The 24,980-nt window shown below is 42.0% G+C and overlaps 1 protein-coding gene across 1 annotated transcript in view; it reads right to left on the bottom strand.

The window, feature by feature from the left end:
* The window catches only part of HUNK (hormonally up-regulated Neu-associated kinase), a 42,695-nt gene that overhangs the window by 9,434 nt on the left and 8,281 nt on the right, over positions 1-24,980 (bottom strand). Inside the window, exons 3-6 of the mRNA XM_010001828.1 lie at positions 16,313-16,368; positions 10,700-10,835; positions 9,136-9,263; positions 3,429-3,564 (exon numbers count right to left, since the gene is read on the bottom strand). Of these exons, the coding sequence (XP_010000130.1) occupies positions 3,429-3,564; positions 9,136-9,263; positions 10,700-10,835; positions 16,313-16,368 (456 nt within the window). The remainder of the gene's footprint in view (positions 1-3,428; positions 3,565-9,135; positions 9,264-10,699; positions 10,836-16,312; positions 16,369-24,980) is intronic.

Below are 24,980 nucleotides of genomic sequence, written 5' to 3'. Positions count from 1 at the left end.
AAACACAGTCTGGAAAATCTCAAACAACTATTTTCCTTTACTTGGTGTGCTTATTAACATTCATTCTGCAGCTAAGGAATGCTTGGCGTTGGTTGGTTTTTTTTGAAGTTCAAAAGCAAAACTTATCTTTGCCATTGCCTGTTAAAGCATCTGGACAGCAAACGAAACTCAAGCAATTTCTACTTGAAGTGCTCAGCAAAATGGGCAATTTTTGCTTGCCTTCAGGGAATTTCTTTAATAAAAACAAACTTATAAAAAGCCTGGGGGAATATTCTCCAGAAAATGCTGTTTCTGCAGTTCTTCTGTCTTATCTCCATGCTCTCTCTTTTCCTACCAAGTCAGTGTCTTGGGAACAATGGGTGTTAGGCCCCAAATGGTGGAAGAGCACTGCAAGAACATAACACAGCTTCTTGCTTGTGTTATAGAAAGTACGATTGAGAGGGGAGGGGGATTCCTTGTAAATTCAGTAGTGGATTTTTCAGAACTATTTTGATACATCTTACCCACGTCTGCACACTTGGAGAAAGTCTGTCAATGCTGAATCTAGTGACAGTTTCTGAGTGTCCTGGTTCAAAAGAGTTTACTCATGTCTTTAAATATTACGATCATTATATTTTCCCTATAATGCTTCAGTACAATATAATCTAGTCAGGTCAAGATTAGTGCAACAACTAATTAAACTAAAGAAAACCTATGAAAGAAATGAAGTGAAAGGAAGAATCTCTGTGGCTGTTATCCTTTACAGCTTCACATAAAATGTGGGCTCAGATTGGAGTTTCTGCTTTTCTTTTGTTTTTTGACCAAATAAGAATAGCAGTTCAGCAAGCAAGAAAGAAAAAGTAACTGGCTTTTTTTCAACAGCAAAGCATAGCATTCCAAGCTGATGTTTCCTTTAAAAGTGCTTATAATAGGGAAGGACTATTATCATTACCATATACGCATGTACGCATGAATAAGCATATGCCCGCTCTATAATTTGTCACTGCATTTTCTTCTGTTCTTCCTTTTGATTCGCTTGCTTTGAGAAGGGAATGATGAACGGGCAGTCTGTAAATAAAGAGCATTGCACAGCTACTCTGTCTAGTAGAGGCCAGCCTCTTTTGTAAGTCACCCACCCAACTACAGCAATGAGCAGCCTCTAGAAGGGATGCTTCCAGCACAACCTGACTAAAGCCTGACAACTGCAAGTCAAGAAGTCACAGAGGCATGAAAATGTACCTACAAATGCAAATGAATTGTGAAAGCACATTCAAACCCTATTTCTGCCTTTTCTTCCTCTTTTCTACAAATCAGATGATGCACATAGGAAAAGAATTAAATTACCCATACAGCTCTCAGTTACACTTACATTCACGTAACAGATGCCACATTTAGTAGATTGATTAGACTCATTATGACAGTGATTTCATTAGCTTAATGACTCATTCAGTTTACACTTGTTTTCCCTTTCTTTACCATACAATGTTCATATGTACCATACTTCAGTACAGCCCAATGCGCCATGGAAACTCAGATTTCCTTTTGTTAGACAGCATACTACACAGATTAACTCAACTGCCCTTAAATTTGGTGCAGTAATGTCAAGATAATGTGTCTGCCTGTTCTCATTCTTATTCCTTGCAAAACAGTTGTTCATAGGGGGCATCTTTATATTCTGTCCACATAAGTCTGAGGACTGCAGACAGTTAGTCTCACATTTGCCCTCCCTGTTTCAGTGGATGGCTCTAGTGATGCCTCCAGGCATCCAAGCTGCTCAACATCTATCCAACCATATTGTGAGAGGGGGAGATCTGTTATTCTTCTCAGGTCAAAAAAAGGCATAGTCACAGTGATTCTTCATAATGCTGGAACTGAAAACTAAGACCCTGCCTCTGGAAGGGAAATTCTTGCTGCTAAATTAGGAATGTTTGTTCCCTGCCAATGCAGAGGGAAAAAGGATGTGGCTCAGGTACAAAGCCAGATGGTGTAGGCTGTGACCTGTAAGCCAGCTTACAGCAATGTCAAAGAGAAAGGTCTCCAAAATTTCCTAAAGGCTGCCCCAAGATTTAGGGCTCACACTGATTTCCTGTGCCCAGGTCTCAGGATAATCAAGCACTCATCACCTGTGTCAGTAGTAAAAGGAGTGCTGTAGGTGCCTCTCAGCCCCACAGGGGTTGGACCTATAGCTCTGAAACACACCCTGTTCATCTGGTTAGTGGTGGAGGAGAGGAGAAAGTGGGTTGAAGGCACTGTCACCAGGAAAGCTGCAATCTGGGCTGAATGGTGAAGGCTGGCTGTATGCATGGCTTAAGCATGCCTATGAGACCAAGTCCTTCAGGACACCGACACAAAGAGATGGCCTGGTTGGTCAACACCGAATCATCTTTGGGTGAAGGACAGTAGAACAGATGTTCAGGTAAAAGTAAGCTGTCAAGCCCCTAGCCATATGCTACATCTGGTACTGGCAACTGAGTAAACTGCAGTGGGGAAGTTAGGATCTTCACTTAGGGACTCTCCTCTTAGCAGGTTAGGACAGAAATTTTGGGGCACTATAAAATTTTAAACACCAAAATTAGGCTTTAAATTGCTGTCTTTGCCTCAGCATTACTTAGGATTTTGGCAAGCTAGTAACTCCTACAGTGAATCCTCTGCAGGTACTACAATCGTGTATGAGACACAGCTGGATGGCTTTGATAGACGAAAGGTTTTATCTGATCAAATATAGACATACATGTCTAAGTGAGTTGCCTGAGGCTCCAGTCACTGGAGAGGAACTTGGATCTCCTGGGCACAAAGTCATCCTACTACAGAATAAAAAAATCAGATTAATAATTCTATAAAAAGTGCCCTTATTTCTCTCCATGGACTGTAATGAGAGGTCTGGTTGGATGGTTTATATGTCAACTCTACATGGCAGATGTTTGAAGTCAAGCAAGATTATTTCTAACCAAAGTGGGCCACAGGTACCATTCTTTTACTTCTTCCCTAGATGGATGTTGGACTGGCCATCAGGTTTGTTCTCTGTTTGCATGTATTAGTGCATTTAGCATTGCACAGGTATTCAAGATCAACAACCAACAGAGCAAGATCACTAAACTCTGAACTTTTTCATGACAGTTTGTATTTTTACCTAACCCACAGAACCTCATGTACGTATGGCAAAAAAGCATAAGATCAGAACTGATGTCCCTCATATCCATTCCAAAGTCTGAAGCAAATCAATCAATATGATCTGCTCTCCAGACAACCCTGCAAATTAAGGTGTTGGGGTTTTTTTACCATTTCAAGCAACACATATTCAATGGCGAATCTAACAACTTTTTGGACAGAGTCACACAATCAGGCCCAGAAAATGCTGTCACACAAGGAATGAAACTGCAACGTCAGAGACATTTACATTTTAATGTGCATACACACTGTCAGGCTTTCTCCACTCTTCCACACAGTACCTGTTTGGATATGTGACATTGGGAGGTGCTCTCCCGGGGTAGTTCTCATTAAGCCATCGATTTGCAAGTGCCTGCTGGATGTTTGGTCTCTTTGCAGGATCTGGCTCTAGTAGAGATCGTAGAAAGTTTATGGCCGCTGTGAAGAAATCAAGAAAAACAACAGGTATGTCATATGCTTTATGACTCAACATGGTAGTTGAGCTACTACAGGTGTGTAGCCTGACCAAGAGCACACTAAAACAGAACGTTTTCCTTACGGTATGCTCTAATGTCCTTGAGAAAAAAGAAAATCTGATACAAGATTAGTAAGTAAAATAAACAATGATTTATAGTCACAATGATTTATAGAGTCATAAACGAGAGGAGAAAAAGCACCTTTTGTTTCAGAGCTTGTTTGAAGTTTCCAAGCAGTTAACCAAAACTTAGCTTTTGTATGAGGACAAGAGGCTGGAGTCAGGTCAGAGGCAAATCACTCAATCTGTATTTAAAGTAGAAGGAGATAAACTGGGGGTGAGTGGAGGGACATAGAGCTGGGAGGAAAGACATGGAGAATTGGCTCCCTTTGACATTATAAGGACAAGCTCTCTCCTGGCTTCCATCCAACCTACAACCAGTTGCAGGAGGTTTTAGTCAAATTAAAATAGTTCAGTAAAATTAATAGGCTTTGCTCTGTTTTCATATACTGAACCTTCAAGTTCCAGTGACATTCAACCATCCCGCAGGAGTTTCTTGCAAAAACCCGCAAAAGTACCTTTCTGATATTTTTAAGTCACATGCTTCTTATATGATCAGGAGCAATGAAATCTAGTGATTTGCATAAGGCCTCAAAAGAAGTGCATACCTGAGCTGAAAATAAATTCTATTTTAATTAGGTCTGGTCTTTATTACAGAAATTATCTAGGCTAGATTCAGTTTATGAGCTACAAGATAGTGAAGAGTCAACTATGTCTTCTACAATTTCCCGGCACGACAGTTAAAGAAACCTAATTCTGGGAAAACCAAGATTGAAATTATTTTGTAGAGGAGATACAGTCAAGTGAGATGATGCCAAATGAGTCCCAAATGAAGTAAATGGCAAGCAAGAGGCAGCAGTGATCGCTGCGGCAGAGTTTTCTCCAGGTCAGATGGAGAGGACCTTAGGGGCTTTTTTCCAACTTCTTTCACAGCAGAGCTATGGTTCCCTTCCTATGCTCTCCTGAGCGTGTCATGTCTACTCAGCTCCTTGCTAGCACAGCTGCCTCGGGCAGTGGAAGAGCAGGACCACTGTGGCACAGGACAGTGCTCTCTGGGATGTGTGCTCAGGGCAAGCCTTGCCCACACAGCTACTTCAGCTCAGCACAGGCAACACAAACCACTCAAAGGCTTGTGTTACCAAGCACATTGAGCAGCGTGTGCTAATGCCTCAATGCTAGAAAACTGGGAATATTGAGCCAGGCCTCTGTTCAGCTTTCCAGGCCTTTGGTCTTGCTGCCACAGCACGCTCACCCGGCACCACACCCTCTGCTCTGAGGCACAGCAGCCACCGTGTGTCTTCTCCGCCAGCAGCAGAGTAAAACCTTCATGAATCCCCATTCCCACATCCAACTTAAGGAGAAGAATATGTCCGCCCATAAGGTCACCATGTCCTCATCTGAAAAGGGCATAAACGTTTACCTAGGTTTAGAGCTGCTGTTCTTCACGGATTCTCCTCTACCAGATGGCTGCCCTCCTTTGTGCTCGCCTGGCTGTCCCCACAAGCATTTTTATGTCCCTGAGTCCACCCACATCACCCCTCACCTGAAGTACAGGATGGGATGGTGGGGCTGATGTACTGGGGCCAGGGAGGTGGACGAGGGAGGGAGGCTTTCTCCCCCCAAAAATCAGGGTTAGATGTGATGGGTGCCAACTCCTAAGAGCTTGGGTAACCTCAGTGTTCTACAGCCTGCTAAAAATCAAGTATCAGCTGGAGAGGGCCCTGAGAGGCTATTTGTTTCAACGCAGGCCTACTGTCAAGAAGTTAATATATGGAAAAGAGAGAGTTACAATTATGTATTTACCAGTTCAGCTAGGTATCGACTGGGCTTTTTCTAAGTTCTGTCTTCACAAATTGCTGATTTATGTGAGATACTTTACTTTAAATCTGTCCCAGTGTTTGTTTTATTCCTATGACAGCAATATTGCAGCAACAGCAGGAAAAGCCCACATCCAAGTTCATAAACCTGCTGAAAGTTGCTGCTACGGCTGCTCTCTGCATGCCCCAAGTGCCTCCATGTCATGCCTCTCTGACGCAGACTTCCCTGTTATGGCAAACAACAAATCCCTTGTTTTTCCATTTGATCTCCTCTCTCTCCCGTACTTCCCCTGTCTCAGAAACCACATGCATCTCATGGGTTCAGAGCAAAGTAAATAACCCTTTCCCAAACAAACACTCTCCTCCCCATCACCACCACCCTCAGCGCCCCACTGAGCTAACACGTCCTTACAAAATATATTATTTTTTTTCTTTCCCCCCTAGGCAAAAGGCAGGTAGTTAAATGAGGCTTGTGAAGCACCACAAAGATCAACAGAGCCAGACTGGGAAAAACTAATTCTGAATAGAGGACTCCCCCCTGGACAGGCTTCCTTGCCAACTGGACCCAGGTGACACGGAGGAGATGAGAAACAGCACCTTGGCTGATTTGAGCTGTCAGATGGCATGGGCAGGAGAGAAGCCTTTTCTACTTAGCCTCACAGCTATGGGACAGAGAGTTAAACCCCCAGGAAGCAAACATGAAGTCGTCCAATTGATTTCTGGACCCACTGTATGTGCCTAAAGCTGTTTCTCCTGCTGCACCAAGCAGGCTGGCGAACAAAGGCCTCTGTGAACCACCCTGTGGGGCTCATTGCATGAGGCTTCATTCATGACAGGCTCAAGGACAGAACAAATCTGATTAGCCAGTGACCTTCACTCAGTGGAATTTTGTTCCCATGACACAATTTTGGGGCAAACTTTACTCTTTTGACAAATGAGAAACCAGCATAATGAGAAACTACATTTCTCTCTTAACTTCCTTGAACTGAGCTCAGTGATGACCAGAAATGGAGAGTGCTTCAATGGGGATTCCAAGACCTCTTGATGCCTTCATCTTCCTCTCCATGAATGAAGCCAACTTGGTGTCTTGCTCCCACTGTGAGGGTGTGCCTGGTTAAAATTAGGTGTACAAGTGTTGCTTACAAAACCAGCTGGAGAAAATGCCATGTCATTTCACAAGCCATGAGTGAGGTCCACCTAATAAAATCCTTCTTCCAAACTACAGGCATGGATAGATGATGCCCCTACTCATCTCTACTTCATTTCAGTGCTCCAGAAGGAAAACTATGAACCATGAAAGGTTAGACCAGATGATCCTTGAGGTCCCTTCCAACCCAGCATTCTGTGATTCTATGATCACACAGAAGTGGTAAATTGAGGATAAAAAAAGGAATGTGTGAGAGGTGAAGACCAATTTGCAGAACAACTGAACTCTGCTTAACTAAAATCAATAGAGATAGCTGTGTTGTTTAAGAAGCTTGATGAAAAATGGTTTCCTAAATGGGAAAATCGAACACTAACTCCAAATTTTCCCTGTTGCTACACAGTTGCTTAGGGTGCTCAAGTTCACCCAACGTTTTAACAAATACAAATAAAATATACTCTTGCTTAGTGATAAGACTGGCTGCTTTTATGATGGGACTGTGTGTTGAGTAACTGTGAAATAAAATATTGCAAGACAACTTACTGAAAAAGCAAAATAGACTCTGTACAAAATGTCTACTCTATATGTGAATTTACAGAAAAATAAAATACGATCAAAGAAGAAGATACATAAACCTAAGAAGTTAACGAACACAACAATTGGCAGGGCAGAGGAGCCAAGCTTCTAGCTACTGACCCAAACGTCATCTTCAATCAGTTTGCTGTGCCAGTGAACGTGCAAGGCTGCTGACTTAGATCAAGAACTAATATGTACCTTTGTTCACAATGAGTAAAGGTTAACACATTTAAATCTATACCATTAATTTGCCATCACCTCTGGGAGTTCAAGCTGCTACCGTTGTCACAGGATAAATGAAACACCATTTTCACTGGAGACCTTCATGTCAGTGAGCCACAAATGCTACAGAGACACATTTGGGAGAAAATTTGATCTCCATTATAAAATGGTAGGATGAATGAAACATCAAAAGGAAACCTGCGATAAGTAATGTTATCTTTTTGGCTGGTCTTCTGCAGGCCTTTAGTGGGTGATTCAGCCTTTAACAGATGAGTTACTCCAGTGAAGTCAGTGAAATCTTCTGCTCAGAGATGACTGAATGAAAACTACAATTCGGAAACAGTCCATCAGGTTGAAGACACTACAGAGTCATCACAACTGCTCTTTATTGGTAAAAACCTCACTCTGAGAGGTAAGTGTGGTAATTTTTTTGCCAAACATGGAAAACGTTTATTATGACATGCAAGTCCCTGAATTAAAGAGTAATTTTGCAATTGATGCAGGATTTGGCATCTAGATCAGTACAGTACAAAGCAGTCAGTATAAACTTTCGTTTAATTTACTCAGTGGGGCTTTAGAGCATGTGCTAGAACATTAAAATAGCCATTTTGTGCAACTGAATCCTAAGGGGAAGTCTCCAGAATGGAAATACCAAACAGTCTAATTGCATCAAATAGACGTCAAGACTTGCAGCATCCCAGCTCACTTGTAAACCTACCACTTTACAACATGCCAGCAATATGAACTGCTGGCAAGAAAAGTATACCTCATACAGAGGCTGAGTAAACAAGGAATAACATACTCCACTTGATTGAGAGGTAACCTGTGTGAGAAACCCTTAACTGCCTCCTTTTTCTAACTACAGGCAAATCTGTACTTGGGAGAATTCATTTTGTGACACAAGTTTCAAAGGCTTTCTCTTACCCCCATGACAATGGTTGCCATCCTTAGAGCACTGAGTGAAAATGTATGCTCTGATATCTTTTTCCTATTTGCCAATCTTTTAACCAGAATAAATATCCCTTTTAAACAGGTCAGCAGATAAGGAGAAGCTCTCTGTGAACAGCAAATTTAGCATACAGAATTAAAACTAAACTACATAATGGAGTTTGCTCCAAATGTTGATGATGGTCTTGCTATAAGCTGAAAAATTATTCTGTTGCCTAGTGACATGGCTTTGAAGCAAGAATGAATATTTCTAATACTAATATATCAACAATTTTGCATTTTGTGAAGGCACAAAGGTTATTGCAGGCCACTGTCCCAAAATAACGTTCTGTGTGTGTCATTATTCCAGAATAAATATGAGATCACTCAGGGCAGCTTATCATTTAGTCTTAGTCATGACAATGGCCAGGAATTTGTTATTCCAAAATAATCTGTAGATGCATCCATGCCCTATGCTAAAATCTTCTGAATGTGCAAAACTGACCAACTACTCTACCAAAGCAATTTCACAGATTTGTTCCTCTCTCATATGCAGCACAACTTGGCACTTCTCCAGTTTAAATACAGAAGTCAAAGCAAAAGGAGTTAGAAGTCAAAGCAAAAGGAGTTATACTACAACAACTCCAGCAGATCTGTTGGAGACTAAAATGAAGAGTATTTTTCCCAATTAGCATGCCATGTCAGGAGCAAGATTCACAACCCAGAATTCAACCCAATGGTTCTGACCAACTGGATCTGAACCAGTACTATCACACCCCCTTGATTACCTGTGGAGAGCTGGGTGGGAAAAGGGTTCATTTCTTTGTCTACCATTTTCTGGTATAAAGCTCTCAAGCTGAATGGCTCCACAGTAAAGGGTAATGTTCCAGTCAACATTGCATACATGTTCACCCCACTAAAAGAAAACAGAGAAAAAGAAAGCAAAATTATGAAGAACAAGGAAAAACTGAAGCTTAGGTTTTAGTGACTGTGCTTCATCTTTAATGTCTGACAGCTATTAAAGAAGACAAAAGAAAGCTCTTTCTTCTGTTGCACACAATGATTTGAGCAAGAATTCCCAAATGTTATCTTATGGAGGGTCACACAATGCATAGAACATAAGCTGGGAGCCACAGGGAAGAGCCCAGCTCTGAGGCAACTCCTCAGCTAAATGCCATGCCACAATCAAGTGGCACATGCTGCTTTTGGAGGCCTTGTCCTGGTGCTGTCCTCGGTATGGAAGGGATGCCTGCACCAATGGGGACATCACAGGTCCTGGATTAGTGCCTAAGGGTGACCACCACAGCTGCTGGTGCAGCCCAAAGATCCAGTATGAACAATTACATTTTTCAGAGCAGAAAATGTACTTGTTGTTTATGCCCAGCAAAGTCAGAGATGAAAAGTGGGTTGGGCACTCTTGTCCTTTTTTCTCTTAAAAGGGATTTAAATTCAATCTGAGTGGAATTCCTCTCTTTTGGGAGTTTGTTTCCCCAGTCTATGGAATACACATATGTGAACAGAAAGAAACTAAACCAGTGAGCTATCACAAACTGTTATCATAAACACTATTTGTTCAGCTATGAGAAAGGGTAGGAGTTAACCATATTTTTTAAATATTTTAATTAAAAAAGGGAACAGGACATTATTTCTGGATAAATTTAAATGGTTTAAAAGAATGACTGTGCTCTGCTTGCCTGAATTCCTCAGGGCTGGTACTCTCAACCTTGATATGGACAGATGTCCTACTGCTGAGGTGAGACATTCAGTAGCCACTGGGTGATTTAGCTGTGGGTCTCCTTCGAGGACAGACTGCAAATTAGACTTCAGCAGGGGAAGCTCTAAAGAGCCTTGAAGTGCAACAGGGGACCTCCTGAGTCAAACTGAGGGATGAATTTGATGCAGGTCCTACTCTAATATATAGATTCTGGCCAATTTTTCTTAGCAGTAGTAGTTTCATATACAGTACTGCACATTTCCCAAGTGTTCCAAAAACTTCAACTTGGGAATTACTGTAATTCTGAATGCCTGAGGATCCTTTGAAGAAAACACAAAAAAAGCTGTTGGCCTTCTTGTGTCAGAGCCATGTCTTCTACTGTGTCTGAACATCACTGATCAACAGCTGTTCTTTACTGCAATCTCCCTATGCTATATGTTCTACCTATCTTTTACAGGTAGGTAAAAGATCTATTTCAGAACAAAACAGCTGTGCAATTTAGTTTAGAGTCACACAAATGAAACCTATTTTCTTGCTCAGAGTAGCCAAATACACAAATAAGGCTTCTCATTTGAGCAATGGGTAACGATGACAGCAATAACATAACTAGAGAAGTATAAACTAGAGAAGTAACTCACATGGACCAAACATCTATTTTAGGCCCGTATTTTTTCCTTGCCAGAAGTTCAGGCGCTGCATATGCTGGGCTCCCACACTGGGTGCTGAATGGATCAGAATAACCCAAGATGCCTGCACAGTTGCTCAATCCAAAGTCTGTGAAAGGCAGAGAGAGTTATGAAAGAGACAGATACAGTAAAACCCACTACAACACAAGGGGGAAAAAACCCACATTTTTTCCAAAAGCTAAGCAATGAACTGCCTGAGAGAAAAATCATCCACATGCAAATATGTTACAGAATTTGTTTCTCTGAGGTGCTAAATAACCAGAGATTTCCACAAACAATAAAAATCCTGGAACATGCACAATTATCTATTTCATACACAAAGCAACTACACTTCACTGGGAACTGGATGGTCACAACCAGAATTGAGCTTGGCACCACATGATGTGCGTGGGGCAGAAAGCCATCTCCGGCTATTGTGGACTGCATACTGCTGCAGTATGTTATGTGGAGGCCAAGTTTAAGTGGGACTTCTTCACCATTTCCCTCTAAATTGTGTAAATGAGCCATCAGTTCTAAGTCGGCGGGGGGATGGGCGTTGCTTCCGGAACTGCTGCGGTGATGCAGAAAGGCACAGAGTTGCAGAGTCAGCATTTAAGCTCTGAAATAACACTGGGAGATCTTGGAGCAAGAAGGGGAATGTGCCTCCTTGACTTCTGCCTTGAATTACTGCATTTCTGGCCCCTGGGTGTATCTGACACTCTTTTGCTGGCAATAATAAGAGAGACTGGAAAAGGCTGGCACCATGAGCTGGTGGGAGACAAGAGGCAGCCTCTCCGGACCAAAGGAGGCTGCAGTTTCCCAAGTGCTCTCAGCCAACACGACCAGGCTGGCGCCGAGAAGGGTGTTCCCAAAATCTCCCCCCATCTGCTCCAGTGCTGGTGTGGCTGCAGGCTGAGCTGGGTTTAGGGAAGGATCTTTAAAATTACAGGACGAAGCGAGGGAAGAAAGGCAAACAGAGTCGCACCAGCGGCAGAAGTGCCTGGGAGCAACGTGGAGCCAGGAGAGTGCAAGCCCACCCTGTCGAGTGGCAGCCCATGCCTGGCTTGGGAGAAAGCAATTAGGAAACCACAGCTGACGTAGAAGGCAAGGAGAGGTTTCAAAGAGTCTTGAAAGTGAAGTCAAACAACCTGATGTTATCAGAGGAAGAAGTGAGACAAGCTTGCAAGGAGGAGGATGACGGGCAAAGCTGGTAGACTGGGACAACAGCTTTTGCTGTAGGGCAGTAACTCCAGTAGTGGATATAGGGAGGTCACAATCAAAGATGTTCACATTTATTAATAACTTGTTACTGATGACAGCTGCAACAACAACAACAAAATCCCACTATTAAGAACACTGACGTGTGTTTTCTTCCCTCCTTTTTGATCCATCCTTCTTCAATATTCCCAGACTGCCTGAGTGTTTAAAATGAAAACCATTTTATACATAAATGAGACAGTCAGAAGTAGACCGCTGAATCCTCTCCCTCTAGACTTGTGCCTGGCATCCATGTGTCTTGTAAAACAGAATATTTTTGGCTGTGCTACCCACCTGCCTGGATGGGCTTAAAGGAGCACATCTTGCAGGCCAAATATAGCAGGCAACTGTTGAGCCCATGCAAAGTTCTCTCTCCACAGTCATTAATTTGAGTCTCTCTCTTATCTACATAAGACTTGAAGTAATGGCTTGTCCTTTAGCTTTTACTCCACTTCAAATTTGGCTGAAATCAGGCAGGAGTTCCTCAAAGCATTAGAAGTGCCCTGACAGAGCAGTCACATTAGCCTTGTTCCCTTACAAAAATAGGGGAAAAAAAAAAAGAAAGCTTAAAAAAATGTAATTATAAAGATTACTATGTGAGCTGGAGTGCCCAAATGACTGCACAGGGCTTTCCACACGGCTGGCTGCATCTCTGAAAGCAAGACAAGCACAAGAGAGACAAGAATCACCATATTTAAACATCCAAAGAGGCTCAAAGGGGTTTTACTGGAGAACTGTGTCAAAATGGAAGGAAGGCTCTAGACAATTTCCTCACTTCTGATGGGAAACAATTGACTCTGGACACTGCTTAATCATCTCTGCTAGATGTGTATTATCCCTGGGGCTTATACAAATACTTCCGAGGATCCATTTACTTAATTAATGTATTTATTAGCTGTGGCCCGAGGTGGGTTTTCTCAACTGTAAAATACTTTTTAGAACTCCTAGAAATAACATCCCTACACAATATTATTCACGGTCCTTACCCTACTGTGTCTTACCACCTCAAAATTACTCGACTGCAGTATAATGCTTTACAATCAGCACACAGAAGGGCTGTATTTTGAGATGGTGTAAATCAGCACTCTTTTATTATTATCCATAGAGGTACCCTCTAGTGGAAGTTTTCATTATCTTATTTGCTTGAACTATAAACATCTAATTCTCTTTTTTTTTCAGCTCATACATTTAATCTAGGCTGCTCTTTTTTTTCTTCCCTTTTTTTTTTCCCCTGCCCCGCACTGAAATGCAGGATGCATGCAAACGTGCATGTTGGGGAAGGGGATTTTATTACAAAAGAAACAGGAATATTAACAGTGTGGCAACACATCACGATCACAGTGTCATTTTTATTAGGGATGCACTGCTGATCTTGATAAGGAAGGTATTACCACCAGCATTGATACTTTCACTGCCATTCCCGTCTCTGTCTTAGGCTTCTTTTCAGTAAGCCAAGCTAATTACAGAATTCAGATCAAAGGCCACACTTGGCTTTCCAAAGTAAATATTATGACATGGCAACTCCACCACCCCCACTGCACGTACTATCGAAGTATCACATCTCTTTACTACTCTTTTAACGCCTTCAGGAAACCCACATTAAGCTATGGATATATGGCTATCTCTGAAGTTGTGGCAGTTGGAATAAGGAAAGAGTTATTCAATAACAGAAGCCTTAGCACCAAGCTGCTGGACAAGCATGACCACAGAGCTCAGTACTGCTGCCTGTTGGAAGGGTTTCTTTGGTGTGATAAGGTCCTTGAGCAGGATACCAAGGACTTCACATGGCCTGTGAGTGGCTTTTCAAAGCACCTTTATGAGATGGTAGACAAAGAGAAGTGAACTATTTCCAGTGTTTCCAATTGTGTTGTTCTTAGGATTGGAGACAGATAGCTAAGAATAAGTCCACTTAACACAGCAAAGGGAATTTTTCGAATACTATCTAAGAACATATTATAAACCACCTTGTCACGTAACTAAAAAGAGTAACAAAAGCTAGGTTCCATTAAGCAGCCGGGTGAAGAAAGGGACCAGAGGGATTCAGATTCAGTTCTCATTGAAATGGATGAACTACCAGGGACTTTTCAGTGTTCTGGCACATTTTCAATCTTCATGTCACCTTTTCTTTTTCCTTTATGGCAAGTTATCTTCATTCCACAGTTATTACAGGAGTGACATTTTTATTAGGTAGCTGCTGCACAAGAGACGACACCAAGCTCCTACCACAAAGCAGTTCATATGAGCTGGTTTTGTAGCTCAAAGTCTCTTCTCCAAAGCATGAAAAGCAGCACATATTTCCTCAAAACATGTTCTTGACTCCTCAAGAAGGACTGTGTGATGACACAACTGATCCACCCAATTTCTAGAAGGACAGACTATATAAAACATTGTACTGAGCGTTGAATGATCTGAGTGAGGGAACAGGAAGGGGAGAGGAGCAAATTGGTCTACTCAACCAGCCACAGACATGTGCTGAAACATTTTCCTTGTCCTGGGAAATTGTGGTGGCAACGGAAAGACGTGCAGCAGCTCAAGCGCTGCTCCTGCTACCATGTAGAAAAGAGCTGTTGGTGAAGAAATGTTGCCCAGGGAGTTTCAGCAGCCCCTGCTCCAGCTTTATGTGTAAGCACAGCAGACAAAGCTTGAAGAATGGAGGCACTGCTTCTTCAGGGTGAACAACCAGAGATCACCAGCATCACTAGTGAAACACGGCATGAGCTGACTGTGATATTGAATCTGTTTTTACTTACAGCAAAATTATTACTAATAAAGCAACCTTTCTTTTTCTAAAACATACCCAGTTGGACAGTGGGATTTAATTGCTTTGTTTTAAAATACATACTGTGTACAATCTGCTTTGCTTAAAACATCAGGCTGCAAACCTGAGGACAATTTATTTCAACGCCAGTGAGGCTATGGAAGATCAAACTGTCTCTTTTCTCTATTCTTCCCACACCACCCACTGTGAGGAGACCTTGCTATGCAACCAAAGCAAACGAAACTGCAGGAACACTTCTGAAGTAATTTTTTGGCATGTGAGTTTTAATTGTGCATGTATCATCTGATTAGGTCTAGGTTTGGATGTCAAGTTCACACACTGTTGTGTAATCAAACCCCCAGTAACAGGGAAGTTATAGAAATTCTTCACATCTATCAGACGTTCATCCAGTACTGTTGCAAACCATCTGGTCTCACTTATCTGCTAAATCAAGATAATGGGTGGTATCCATCATTGCTGATGAATGATTCATGGTAAGATATCAGTATCCTCTTGACCTGTAGCTGAGGTAATGCAGAGTTCTCCTTTGCTATTATTTTTCTAGAGTCAGTTGATTCGCTGCAGAGTAATGCCTAAAAGTCATGGTAATATTTCCAAAGATTGAATTCCCTAAGTAAATTTTTAGCATTTCAGATTTCATTAACCATCTTCCTCTTGTTTGTTTGGAGATGTATGTGCTTTATATGTTACGGTGAGTGTCCATTTGACCTGAATGTTGTGGTTTTCATCACTTTGATGAAACCTTTTGAAAAAAGAAAGTCAGTCAAGTTTTTAAGTCTGCAACCAGAGACCCTGCTGTTGGCAAAAGTGTAGGCATGGAGATAAATACAAACAGATGATGAGGTTTTTGTTGTTGTTGTGTTTTGGTTTGGTTTTTTTGTGGGTTTTTTTTTTATGAAGGGCATGTTTTCTTTTCAATGCCCACACTAACATTAATGGAAATTACTCAAAGGTAGTGAGAGACTATACCCACTGATGATTAATCTAAAATGTCTGCACAACTTGAATGAATTGAGCACTGCATACAACTGACACCTGAATAAAATCAAGACTCTGTCGTTGAACTTTTTTATTTTTAACAGCCCTCTAAACCAATTTTATATTGGGTGCTGGAAGGAAATTTAACAAATATAAATATAGGACCAAGTTTTGCCAGCTGCTAAAAATGTGTCTAACTCCCACTGACTTTAGCAGAAGCATATGTATATGGGGGCAGAATGTAACCCTTTTTAAATATGAAACTCTCAAGACAATAAAATAAATTACTTCTGTGGTGTCAATTCTTTAATTCTTTACAAAGTTCCTGATTTGAATATGAAAACCATTGGTTAAAAGATGAAGGATTTTGCTCACACCCATTTAGAGCTGAATTATTTGGAATTTTTTTTTCACAAGATGCTGTCAGGAACAGCTTGATTGCTATCTATACTCTCTCAGCTCCTCTCTGCAGCAACATTAGCAGTTGTCACATGGAGGATTATAAAGACTCAAAAACTCTCTGTATAAAACCACCAATTTCAATTACTGGAATTGCCAAACTGGTTTCATACCAATAAGCTTGATATTGTTGTCTTCATCTAGCAGCAGATTTTCTATCTTCAAGTCTCTGAAAGAAATAAAATATTTTGAGTGAGCTTCCAAAATAATGAAGCAGCTTTCCATCACTCTCATCAGTGTATTTATAAGATTCACATATAATAACATGTATAATGGAAACAGTGCACACAGTTCCACATTCAAAGCAGAACCCCCCATGCATTGTCTCCTCTCCAAAATTACCAGTGCTTTCATATACAGTTTCACACCTATTTTTCAGGCACAAAATTACTTTGTAAATATTTGTCAGAGCATCCTGTAATTAATCAGGTTCTTCAAATTTCTCCCATACTTAAAAGTTTGCAGAGATCTTATACACTGGAAACATACAAATATATGTTTTAGGAGTTGGAGGTCAACTTTCTCATTGCCCTTCACAACCAAAGGCTCTTCACTGGTCACAGCTGAAGAATAAACCTTCTTCCACAGAGATCTGAGGAATCAAACATCTGTCATCTGCTATTGTCTACAAGGGAGACCAGAATCAGCCTTCCCTGGAGATGAGGCATCCAAACTCCTTACAGAGGTCGTCAGCACTGGTACTCTTGTACTCTCAGTGAAAACTCAGGCTGAGGGACTGAAATGACTTGCCCAAAGCTATCCAGAAGGCCAGTAACAAAGCTGAGTGAAGAAGCCACACAGGTTTTCTGAGTGCCATGTTAGTGTTTTCCCTACTGCACCACCCTGCCCCACCCCACAGAGCCCCTGCACAGCTCAGGGGTTGGACCAGTTTTGGAAGAGAGAGGATAAAATGAAAGTGGTCTCCTCCTACAAGTCGACCCACCTTTCTTCTGGCAGGTATGGCAGCACACTGTTCACTCCACACGTGCCCTTTCACAGTTTAAGGATGCAGTTGTGGCTTCCTAAATAAAGCTCTACCTAAGAAACACATCCCAAAGATTACGCCCTCCACACAAAAAACACTTCAAAACCCCAAACCGAATCATCTAAGCGTCGAGTCTAACATGAAAAACATCATTTAGGTTGCAACATGCCTTGCCCATGACTTCTAGCAGTTGGCTGTGTCTTTATCACAATAACTTTTCCCCCATCCAGACCCAAAGTATTTCTAACAATTAGCATGCTGGGATATCAATAGCTCAGACAGGCAGTGATGCTTCCCTTGGCACGCTTTGGAAAAATCTGGATAATAAAGCCATCAGCTATAATTATGGGAACACAGTGACATCCATGGTTATTTTGCCTTTGTAAGGCGAAGGGAGTAATGAAGGATGCCTCTATTACAGATGAAGATACAAGGCTTAATCAAATAAGACAAGCAAACCAACCAAACCAAACAAAGCACTTTTGACAAGAAAGTATCTGGGAAAGAAGAAAAACAGCAGTGACCAACTCTAAGCTAACTCTAAGGAACTCTTAAATGTTCCCCTCCATTTCATTTTATATCTGTGCTGTATTTCAAATTAACCTGAGGCAGAAGACTACTTGAAAGTAGGATGCCACTTGCTTCATCAATACAGCCACAGAAGGACCTCCAAACTGAACAGATGTTTCTTCAACCCAATGAGCATTTATTGCAGATTTTCCTTCCTTCACATGTAAAAAGAAATAGAGGAAATACTACATAAATCTACTGAAGGAGAGTATTTTGCAGATTTGAGGTATTCAGGGGTGATATCCAGGCTTTCCTAGAATAACCAGCCAAACACCAGGCTTCCTAAGTAGAGAACTGTGTTTTGCACTCAGTAGTAAAACGCATCAACACAAGTTCTCGTTGCAGAGAAGCAACATACCTCAGTCAATGAAGTGGAAGACATGAGGAGGGGAGTTATTTTCCCTTCTCTGGCTATAACCCAGTGTGTTGACTTGAGGAAACCACGGTAAAAGTGACAGTTAATTTCAAATATCACATCAGCTTGGCCCTGCTTTGACCAAGACCCAGACTGCAAAGAGCGCACTCTCTAACCTGCTCCTGCTCCAAGGGCAAGCGCCAGCTCCAGCCCCATGAGCCCAGCTGGCATTCACAGCATCCCTCTATGATGTGATACCCCAACTGTGAGAGACTCCAGACCCACCACCCTCCATACTCCAAAAGGAGCTTCTCTCGTAAGGCAACCACCAGTGCTGAAAAATAGTTTGATACAAGGGGGATGTGCCCTGCCAGATGAATCTGGATCAACCACTTCTGCTTTCCCTTACTGCCAAAAAAGGGCTTAGATCTTCACATCTTACATCTTTATTGCTTGCAGGTGGAGGTTTTCACAGAGTGATTAGCCTCTAGAAAGATATCAGGGCTGGGAATTTAACAAGAGAGACAGCCAAAAAACAAGCTTTGGAAAGAGGGGGAAAAAAACCTCAAAAAACCCCAAACAAAACCAAATGGAAACTAAAAGAAGCACATGGAGCTTTGGGTTGTATACTGCAATGCTCAATACAATGTCTCAAAGTAAGGAGAATGACCATTTGGAAGCTAAGGGAGGAGGGCTAAATACAAAGACAGGAATTTAAAAGGATTCAGGGTTAAAACAATACAAGTATATATTACCGAATAGTTTAAATCTACCAGAGGAAAAAAAAATAAATGTAAATCTAGCCTCAGTAGAGAATGTAATCAAACCTGGTTAATTAAAGATGTTTACCTGTATGTCTATTCTCAGCAGATTTGCTGGTAAGTGGTAACTGATCTAATAGTCCATATGCACCACATTTTTGTCAACACATGTCAATATGAAACCACTTTTTTTTTCTGTGACTCCGGGAGTTAGGACAACAGGTTTTTACTCCTTGATACAACCTAATGGGATGATTCCATGCAAACCAGCCTTAGAAATGCAAAGCAGATGCTGTGTGAAACCAAACCAAATATTCCCCAGACTAAGCCATAGTTGGACAACTGCTGCTACACAGATGTGGATCCTTGGGCAGGCACTGGGGTAGGACCCCTGGGCTGCCCAATCCCTGGCAGCAGGCTGGCAGTGGGGGATAGAGATGGTGGGGACCTGCAGACAGGACAACTAGAGCCTGCATGTCTGCACAAGATCTGTGTCTGCACAGACAGAGGGTTATTCAGTGAATACTTTAAGGGACTTTAATAATGCCCCAAACTACCCTCTGTTTAACAAAAAATGCACCAGTACAATCCAATTATGTATCTGCTCACCCTGCAGAGAGACAGGACTGATGTCCACAAACTTCCTAAATGCTTTCTTATGTCAGTTCTGTCCCATTCAAACTTCAATTATATTTTACAGAGAGAGGCTCACCTGAGTTGCTGCTTTGTTTGAATGTTTGCATTAATTCATTGCAATGAATTCACTGCACTCAAAATTGGTAGGGAACCCTGAATTTCATGCACTAAATTATAAATAGCTTAGCAAATAAAAGCAAACATGCCACCTTATTTATTCTAGTTGTTGGGGTTTTTTTGCATGTTTTTAATCGACGCAAACCTCTCTCTAAAGAGAGAAGGCCAGTTACCAGCTATGACACACAAGGCACTTGAAACCCATGTTGAAGTCAACGTGAAGACCCAAAGCACTGAAGATCAGGCTCACATGCTGGTCCTTGCAGACTCAAGGGCCCTCATAATGATGCGCGTGGCTTGCACTTCTTGCAAGGTTGCTGGTGCTGGGTGCAGCTGCTTTGCAATGGGAAAGGTTGGACAAGCAGTCCCTTATGGCACCGAGCATGTGCAGCATGTGCAGTGCTGCATGAGGTGGAGGTGGGGAGAAGAAACATAGCTGCTGGAGACCCTCAGTTTCCCTCCCTGAGGTAAAGATGATCTTGGTCCTTACAGTTGTGGTGCTTCAAAACAAGGGGACTAAAGGATTTTATTTTATTTTTGACCCTCAGGCAAATGTTTTGCATTCATTGTTGAAAAACTTCAAAATACCAGCATGCACCCTCGGTGGTTAAATACCAGAGGAACAAAAATGTTTAAATTTTCATGAAGGCTTAGTTCCACAATGTTTTGAGTGTCTAACTGTGGTACCCGTTAGTCAAATCTATGAATAATGAAGTTACTCAGGAAAGATCAAACTGCATTACTGCAATGTGGAGAATCAGCATATATTTATGCCTTGTCAGTGTGTGAAGCTAATAGCACACAAGTATTGTCCCTCATATTTGAAAATACTCCTGCTTCATGGGATGGCTTGTCTGGGATTTTGTTCTTCTGCTCATGGGGCCAATTTTTCTTTGGTGTTGCTCAGAGCTTCACGGTCCACTTTGGAAACTGCAGCTCCAGCCAGTGACTCCATCAAGCAACATGAGCCTCCTTCACTGAGCGAGCTACTCCAGGCTTCAGCTGTCGGCTCAGTGTGCTTTTGAAAAGCAGCTTATTCAGTGTCATTGCAAGCATCAGACAGCAAAATTGAAGTTTTTGCATTTCACGCTTTATTTCTTGTCTGGGGGAGGAAGGATGAGAATGAAGGTTTAACCAGCAAGCAGCTGCAAAGTAGCAGTGGTTGGTTGCTGTCTCCTCCATCTTATTTTAATCAGAACAGCACCACAGAAAATCACTCCTTAACTACCAGCCCGCAATCCCACATTCTAGCCCCATCCAAGATGCAGAGGTGAGTTGGAAAGGTTGCAGAGATTTGGTTTAATCATCATATCAATATACATTCCAAAGGCTTTGTTATCAAAATATTATTTATTGAGCCTGATTCTTTATCAGTCACAATGTCACTGAGTTTAATGTTTTCATCTCTGTAAAAGAGGAATTCAGTCTATTGTCTTCACTAAAACAACGTTTAGTTTGTTTACAGCAGAGTACTCCAGGAGAGAATGCCCAAGGTAGTTTTGAAATCTGACATAAATGAGGAAGACAAACCAGCTTTGCACTTCAAAAGGAGACTTTGTTCTGTAGTGCAGGATCTGTCATAAATATTGCATCAGCAGCCAGACTACTGGCACTTAAAATTAATAGGATGGAAGTTATCAAAGCCAACATGTCAAAGTAGCAGGTACCAATGCAGGAATCCCGTAGTACCCTGAGCAACTGGATCATACGGCATCACCTTACTCTGCTAGGTAAAGAGATCATGGAAAAATACCTAAACTCTGCTCAAAACCTCAGGGGTTTTTTCTGCCTTTCAAACTCCTGATCTGCCATCAATTACAAAACGGCAGCGGAAGGTATGAATGTGCTGCCATGAAGACAGAAAAAAGGGGAATACAGAAAGCTACCTTTGCTACCAATATATTATTAAATTCTTTGACATCGTGACAGTAATTGCACTAAATGGGATTGGATTTTCTTAAAATTACTTTAAAAGGGTTGTTTAGAATTTCCTGTGGGATGCAGTGGCAAGCACCAAGGCTTTCACTTCATTTGCTCTGTTGTCCTTACACTCCCAAGGGGCTTATTGCTCATCCTGCTTTTTGACAGCGTGAAGGACTATGTAAACACCCTCCAAAAAGAGAAAGCTTCACCAGATACTGCCATTTGGCTTTGTTTTCTTCTGTCAGAGGGAAAGATAAATATTCCTACCTGATTCACAGCTGAGCTTGTTGCAAGTATATTTTTAGCAACCAACCAGCTCTTCTGATAGAAGGAATGAAACAGAGATGATTACATTATATTATATATGGAATAGTGGCTTTTTTTTTTTTTTTTTTTAAAGTGGGCAGCCAAAGAGTTCTGAACCCTGGACACCACTCATCAAACATGTAGTTCCTGCACTGAGGAACTTGCAGTCTTCATCCATCAGTAACAGATGAAATATTTATCATTTAAAATGTAGCTATATAATCAAACATGAGTTTTGGGGTTTTTTTCAAACCTCTAAATAAAATGAGGTTTCTTGAAGTGTTTTAATTTTAGGCTGTTCACACATCAATGCCTCGTAACAGAAGTATTTCCATTGAGTTCTGGGTCCTAGCTCTTGTCCAAAGAACAGAGTTCTTTCCTGCCCTGCCCAGTCTTGTTTCTAAGTCATGAAGCTTACTGAGTAATATTAATCAAATAATCTAAGCACATTTCATGCAACTTACTTGATCTAGCTTTTTTTCATTCTGAGTTACAGACCGGGGTAAGTCATGTATATTATTCCTTGAATAATGCAGACAAAACCAATGATTTTTTGTAACAAAATATTCAGTGAACACTTTTCAACATCCTGCCCCAGTCAGTGTGAACGATGAAGGCATTTGGAGAGAGACAAACATTAAACTGCTTTCTGGCCTAGGATGCTGGGGTTTTTTTCACCCGCAATGAATGGGAACACCCACAGATCACCACATAGAAGAAAGTGCTGTTATTTTTACCTGCTTTAAAAAATAACAATAACAACAAAAGAACACTGCCATTTCATCCAGGGTGAGAATGAATCAGACTTCTGGACTATTTTTTCCCCCTCTTTAGTTGCATATTGAGTAGTCTGTTTTTAGGGTTGGCACAGTCAAAAGCCCAGGATGTTGAAGGACAACTCCTGGGGTAGCTATTATTCTTTCTCCCTATCTTGCTCACACGGAGCCAGGAGAACAAATCTGGATCATCCATGTTTTTCCTGCATCTCTCCACTGCTCTACATATTTTATTTGCAGAGTAAGTCATGACATTGAATGGTTAAGCTAGAGAAAATAGTTGCAGATACACTGCCTGTGAGCCTGTCAAATGTTATCAGTTTAAGCAGAATTGGACCTGCTCATTACCCGATGGAAGACTCCCAAGAACAAGCTCTGTGCCACGCTGTGATCTGACAAATAGAGTGGATGGAGCACACTGCCTTGGGGTTAGGATTAAGCCAGCATCACGGGGCTGGACGGACAGAGCTCAGCTGCCAGATGCAGCAGAGCACGTCAGCATTTCCAAGGCTGCTTCCTCCATCCACTCATGAAGGTCCCTCATGCTTCAGTCTCCGTGAGCTGCACTTAGGTTCCCAGATACAGCAGACAGAAAGAAGGGCGAGGGCCAAAACTGCTGTTGTGCAGCATCCATACAGGAACTTGGACTCTATGGGTTCATGTTCTCTCTGGACACCAAAGCCTTGCCTTCTTCCCACCACAGTAGCCTCTGATTCTGGCCTGTACCTAGTGAACAAGCTATTTTTATATAAAATGTGGATTGGAATACTCTCTGAAATAGAAGGGAATCAAAGCCAAACCTACCAACTCACCTTAAGCACTTAAGCCCCTACATAGAAGGCAATTTTCTCAGGGAGAGGAACTGCTGCTGCTGAACTCGATACTGCTGTTAAAGGCTATACGTGTTCATCTTTTTCTGCTGCATTTCCTCTGCCCATCTCAGAAACTTTGACCTTTTTCCTTCCTCTCTCTCTGTACGTACCAGGTATCAATTGATCCCTTAAAGAATTAAGAAGACTTCTTCCTTTTCTAACCCCAAACTGTGGGGTTAATAGTTTAAAGAGGTCAGCAGTTTAGTTGCTGATCGAGATCCTGCAGAATAGACCTGCTGGTTGTTCAAATACTTGTATTACAGTCGTACCAGAAATTTAGCTTGAGATAAGACCTCAGCACATCTGAGGCTGTATGTGCACGTAGCACCTATCCCATAAGGATCACAAGGAACACAGAGAGAGATTCAAGACCACAAAAAGCAGTTTTCAGAGCACATGGAGTTCTACCAAGCCAGATGCACCCAACAGCACTGCATAGTGGTAGGCAGCTAAGCACACAGCTGGGGGAGCTGGCTCTAGGATGCTTTCAGGCAGTTTGCCAGCTGCCTGCACAGCAGCCCTATGGACGAGCATATACAACAGCTCTCCATCTTCTACAGTTAGTGCAGCCAAGGAAATTAAGACCCAGATCCTCAAAAGTATTCAGGTGCCTAGCTCCTATGACGTGCCTACATAACCTAAGAAGATGGGGCGTACACAACTTGCTCAGCATCATATGGGAAGTATGTGGGAGTCCAGACTTAACACCAGTTGCCCCAAATTTAGAAAGCAGAGCCTCCTTCTTAGACAATACCCTATAAATATACCTAAGAACAAAACAGAAGACATAAGAGCTCAGACCAAAGGTCCACCCAGCCCACCATCCTCCTGTCTCCATAGCAGCCAAGAGCACATAAGCGGAGAAAGGTACAGGGACAGGGAATCACATGTGATAGCTCCATCTGCACTCTCCCAGCCTCCCCCACTTGCTGCTCAGGGACTTCCCCAGGCAGAGGAAGCTACTCCTTATTCAGCAACCCTCTGCAGACTTCTCTCTGATGAACTTGTCCACTTTGCCCTAGAGCCCAGGTAACATTTTAACTCCACAGCATAATCTTGCAAGGAGATCCACCTCCTGCTTACACACCGATTGAGCAAAGGTCCTAAAGAAAGCAAGTGACATATTGCAGCAGTTCTGGATCTCTCCTGAGAAGACACTGTGAAATGAACTCAATGGCTGCATACTCTGCATTGTACTTCACAGTCTTCAAACTTGTGAGGTCCTGTTGAGGCAATATAATAAAAGGAAAGAGCAGAGAAGCAGAAGCAAGGGACTTCTGTGGTCCCATTCAGGCTTTGTCCCAGCAGTGTTACTGTGAGGCTTTAGGCAAATCAGTTCACCTCCCTATACTACTGCTCTGTTTCCACCAGCAAAACAACAGACACACAGCCACCTCCTCAAAGAAATAATGAAATGATTCATGAGTTAATGTTGGTACAGAGCTTTCAAGAGGCAAACCAGTGCTACTTGCAGGGAAAG

Source organism: Chaetura pelagica, unplaced genomic scaffold (genome assembly GCF_000747805.2).
Source record: "Chaetura pelagica isolate M959 unplaced genomic scaffold, ChaPel_1.0 scaffold637, whole genome shotgun sequence".
Classification (NCBI taxonomy): Eukaryota; Metazoa; Chordata; class Aves; order Apodiformes; family Apodidae; genus Chaetura; species Chaetura pelagica.
The sequence above is the reverse complement of the archived record's forward strand: the minus strand, read 5'-3'. Positions and strand labels throughout refer to the sequence as shown.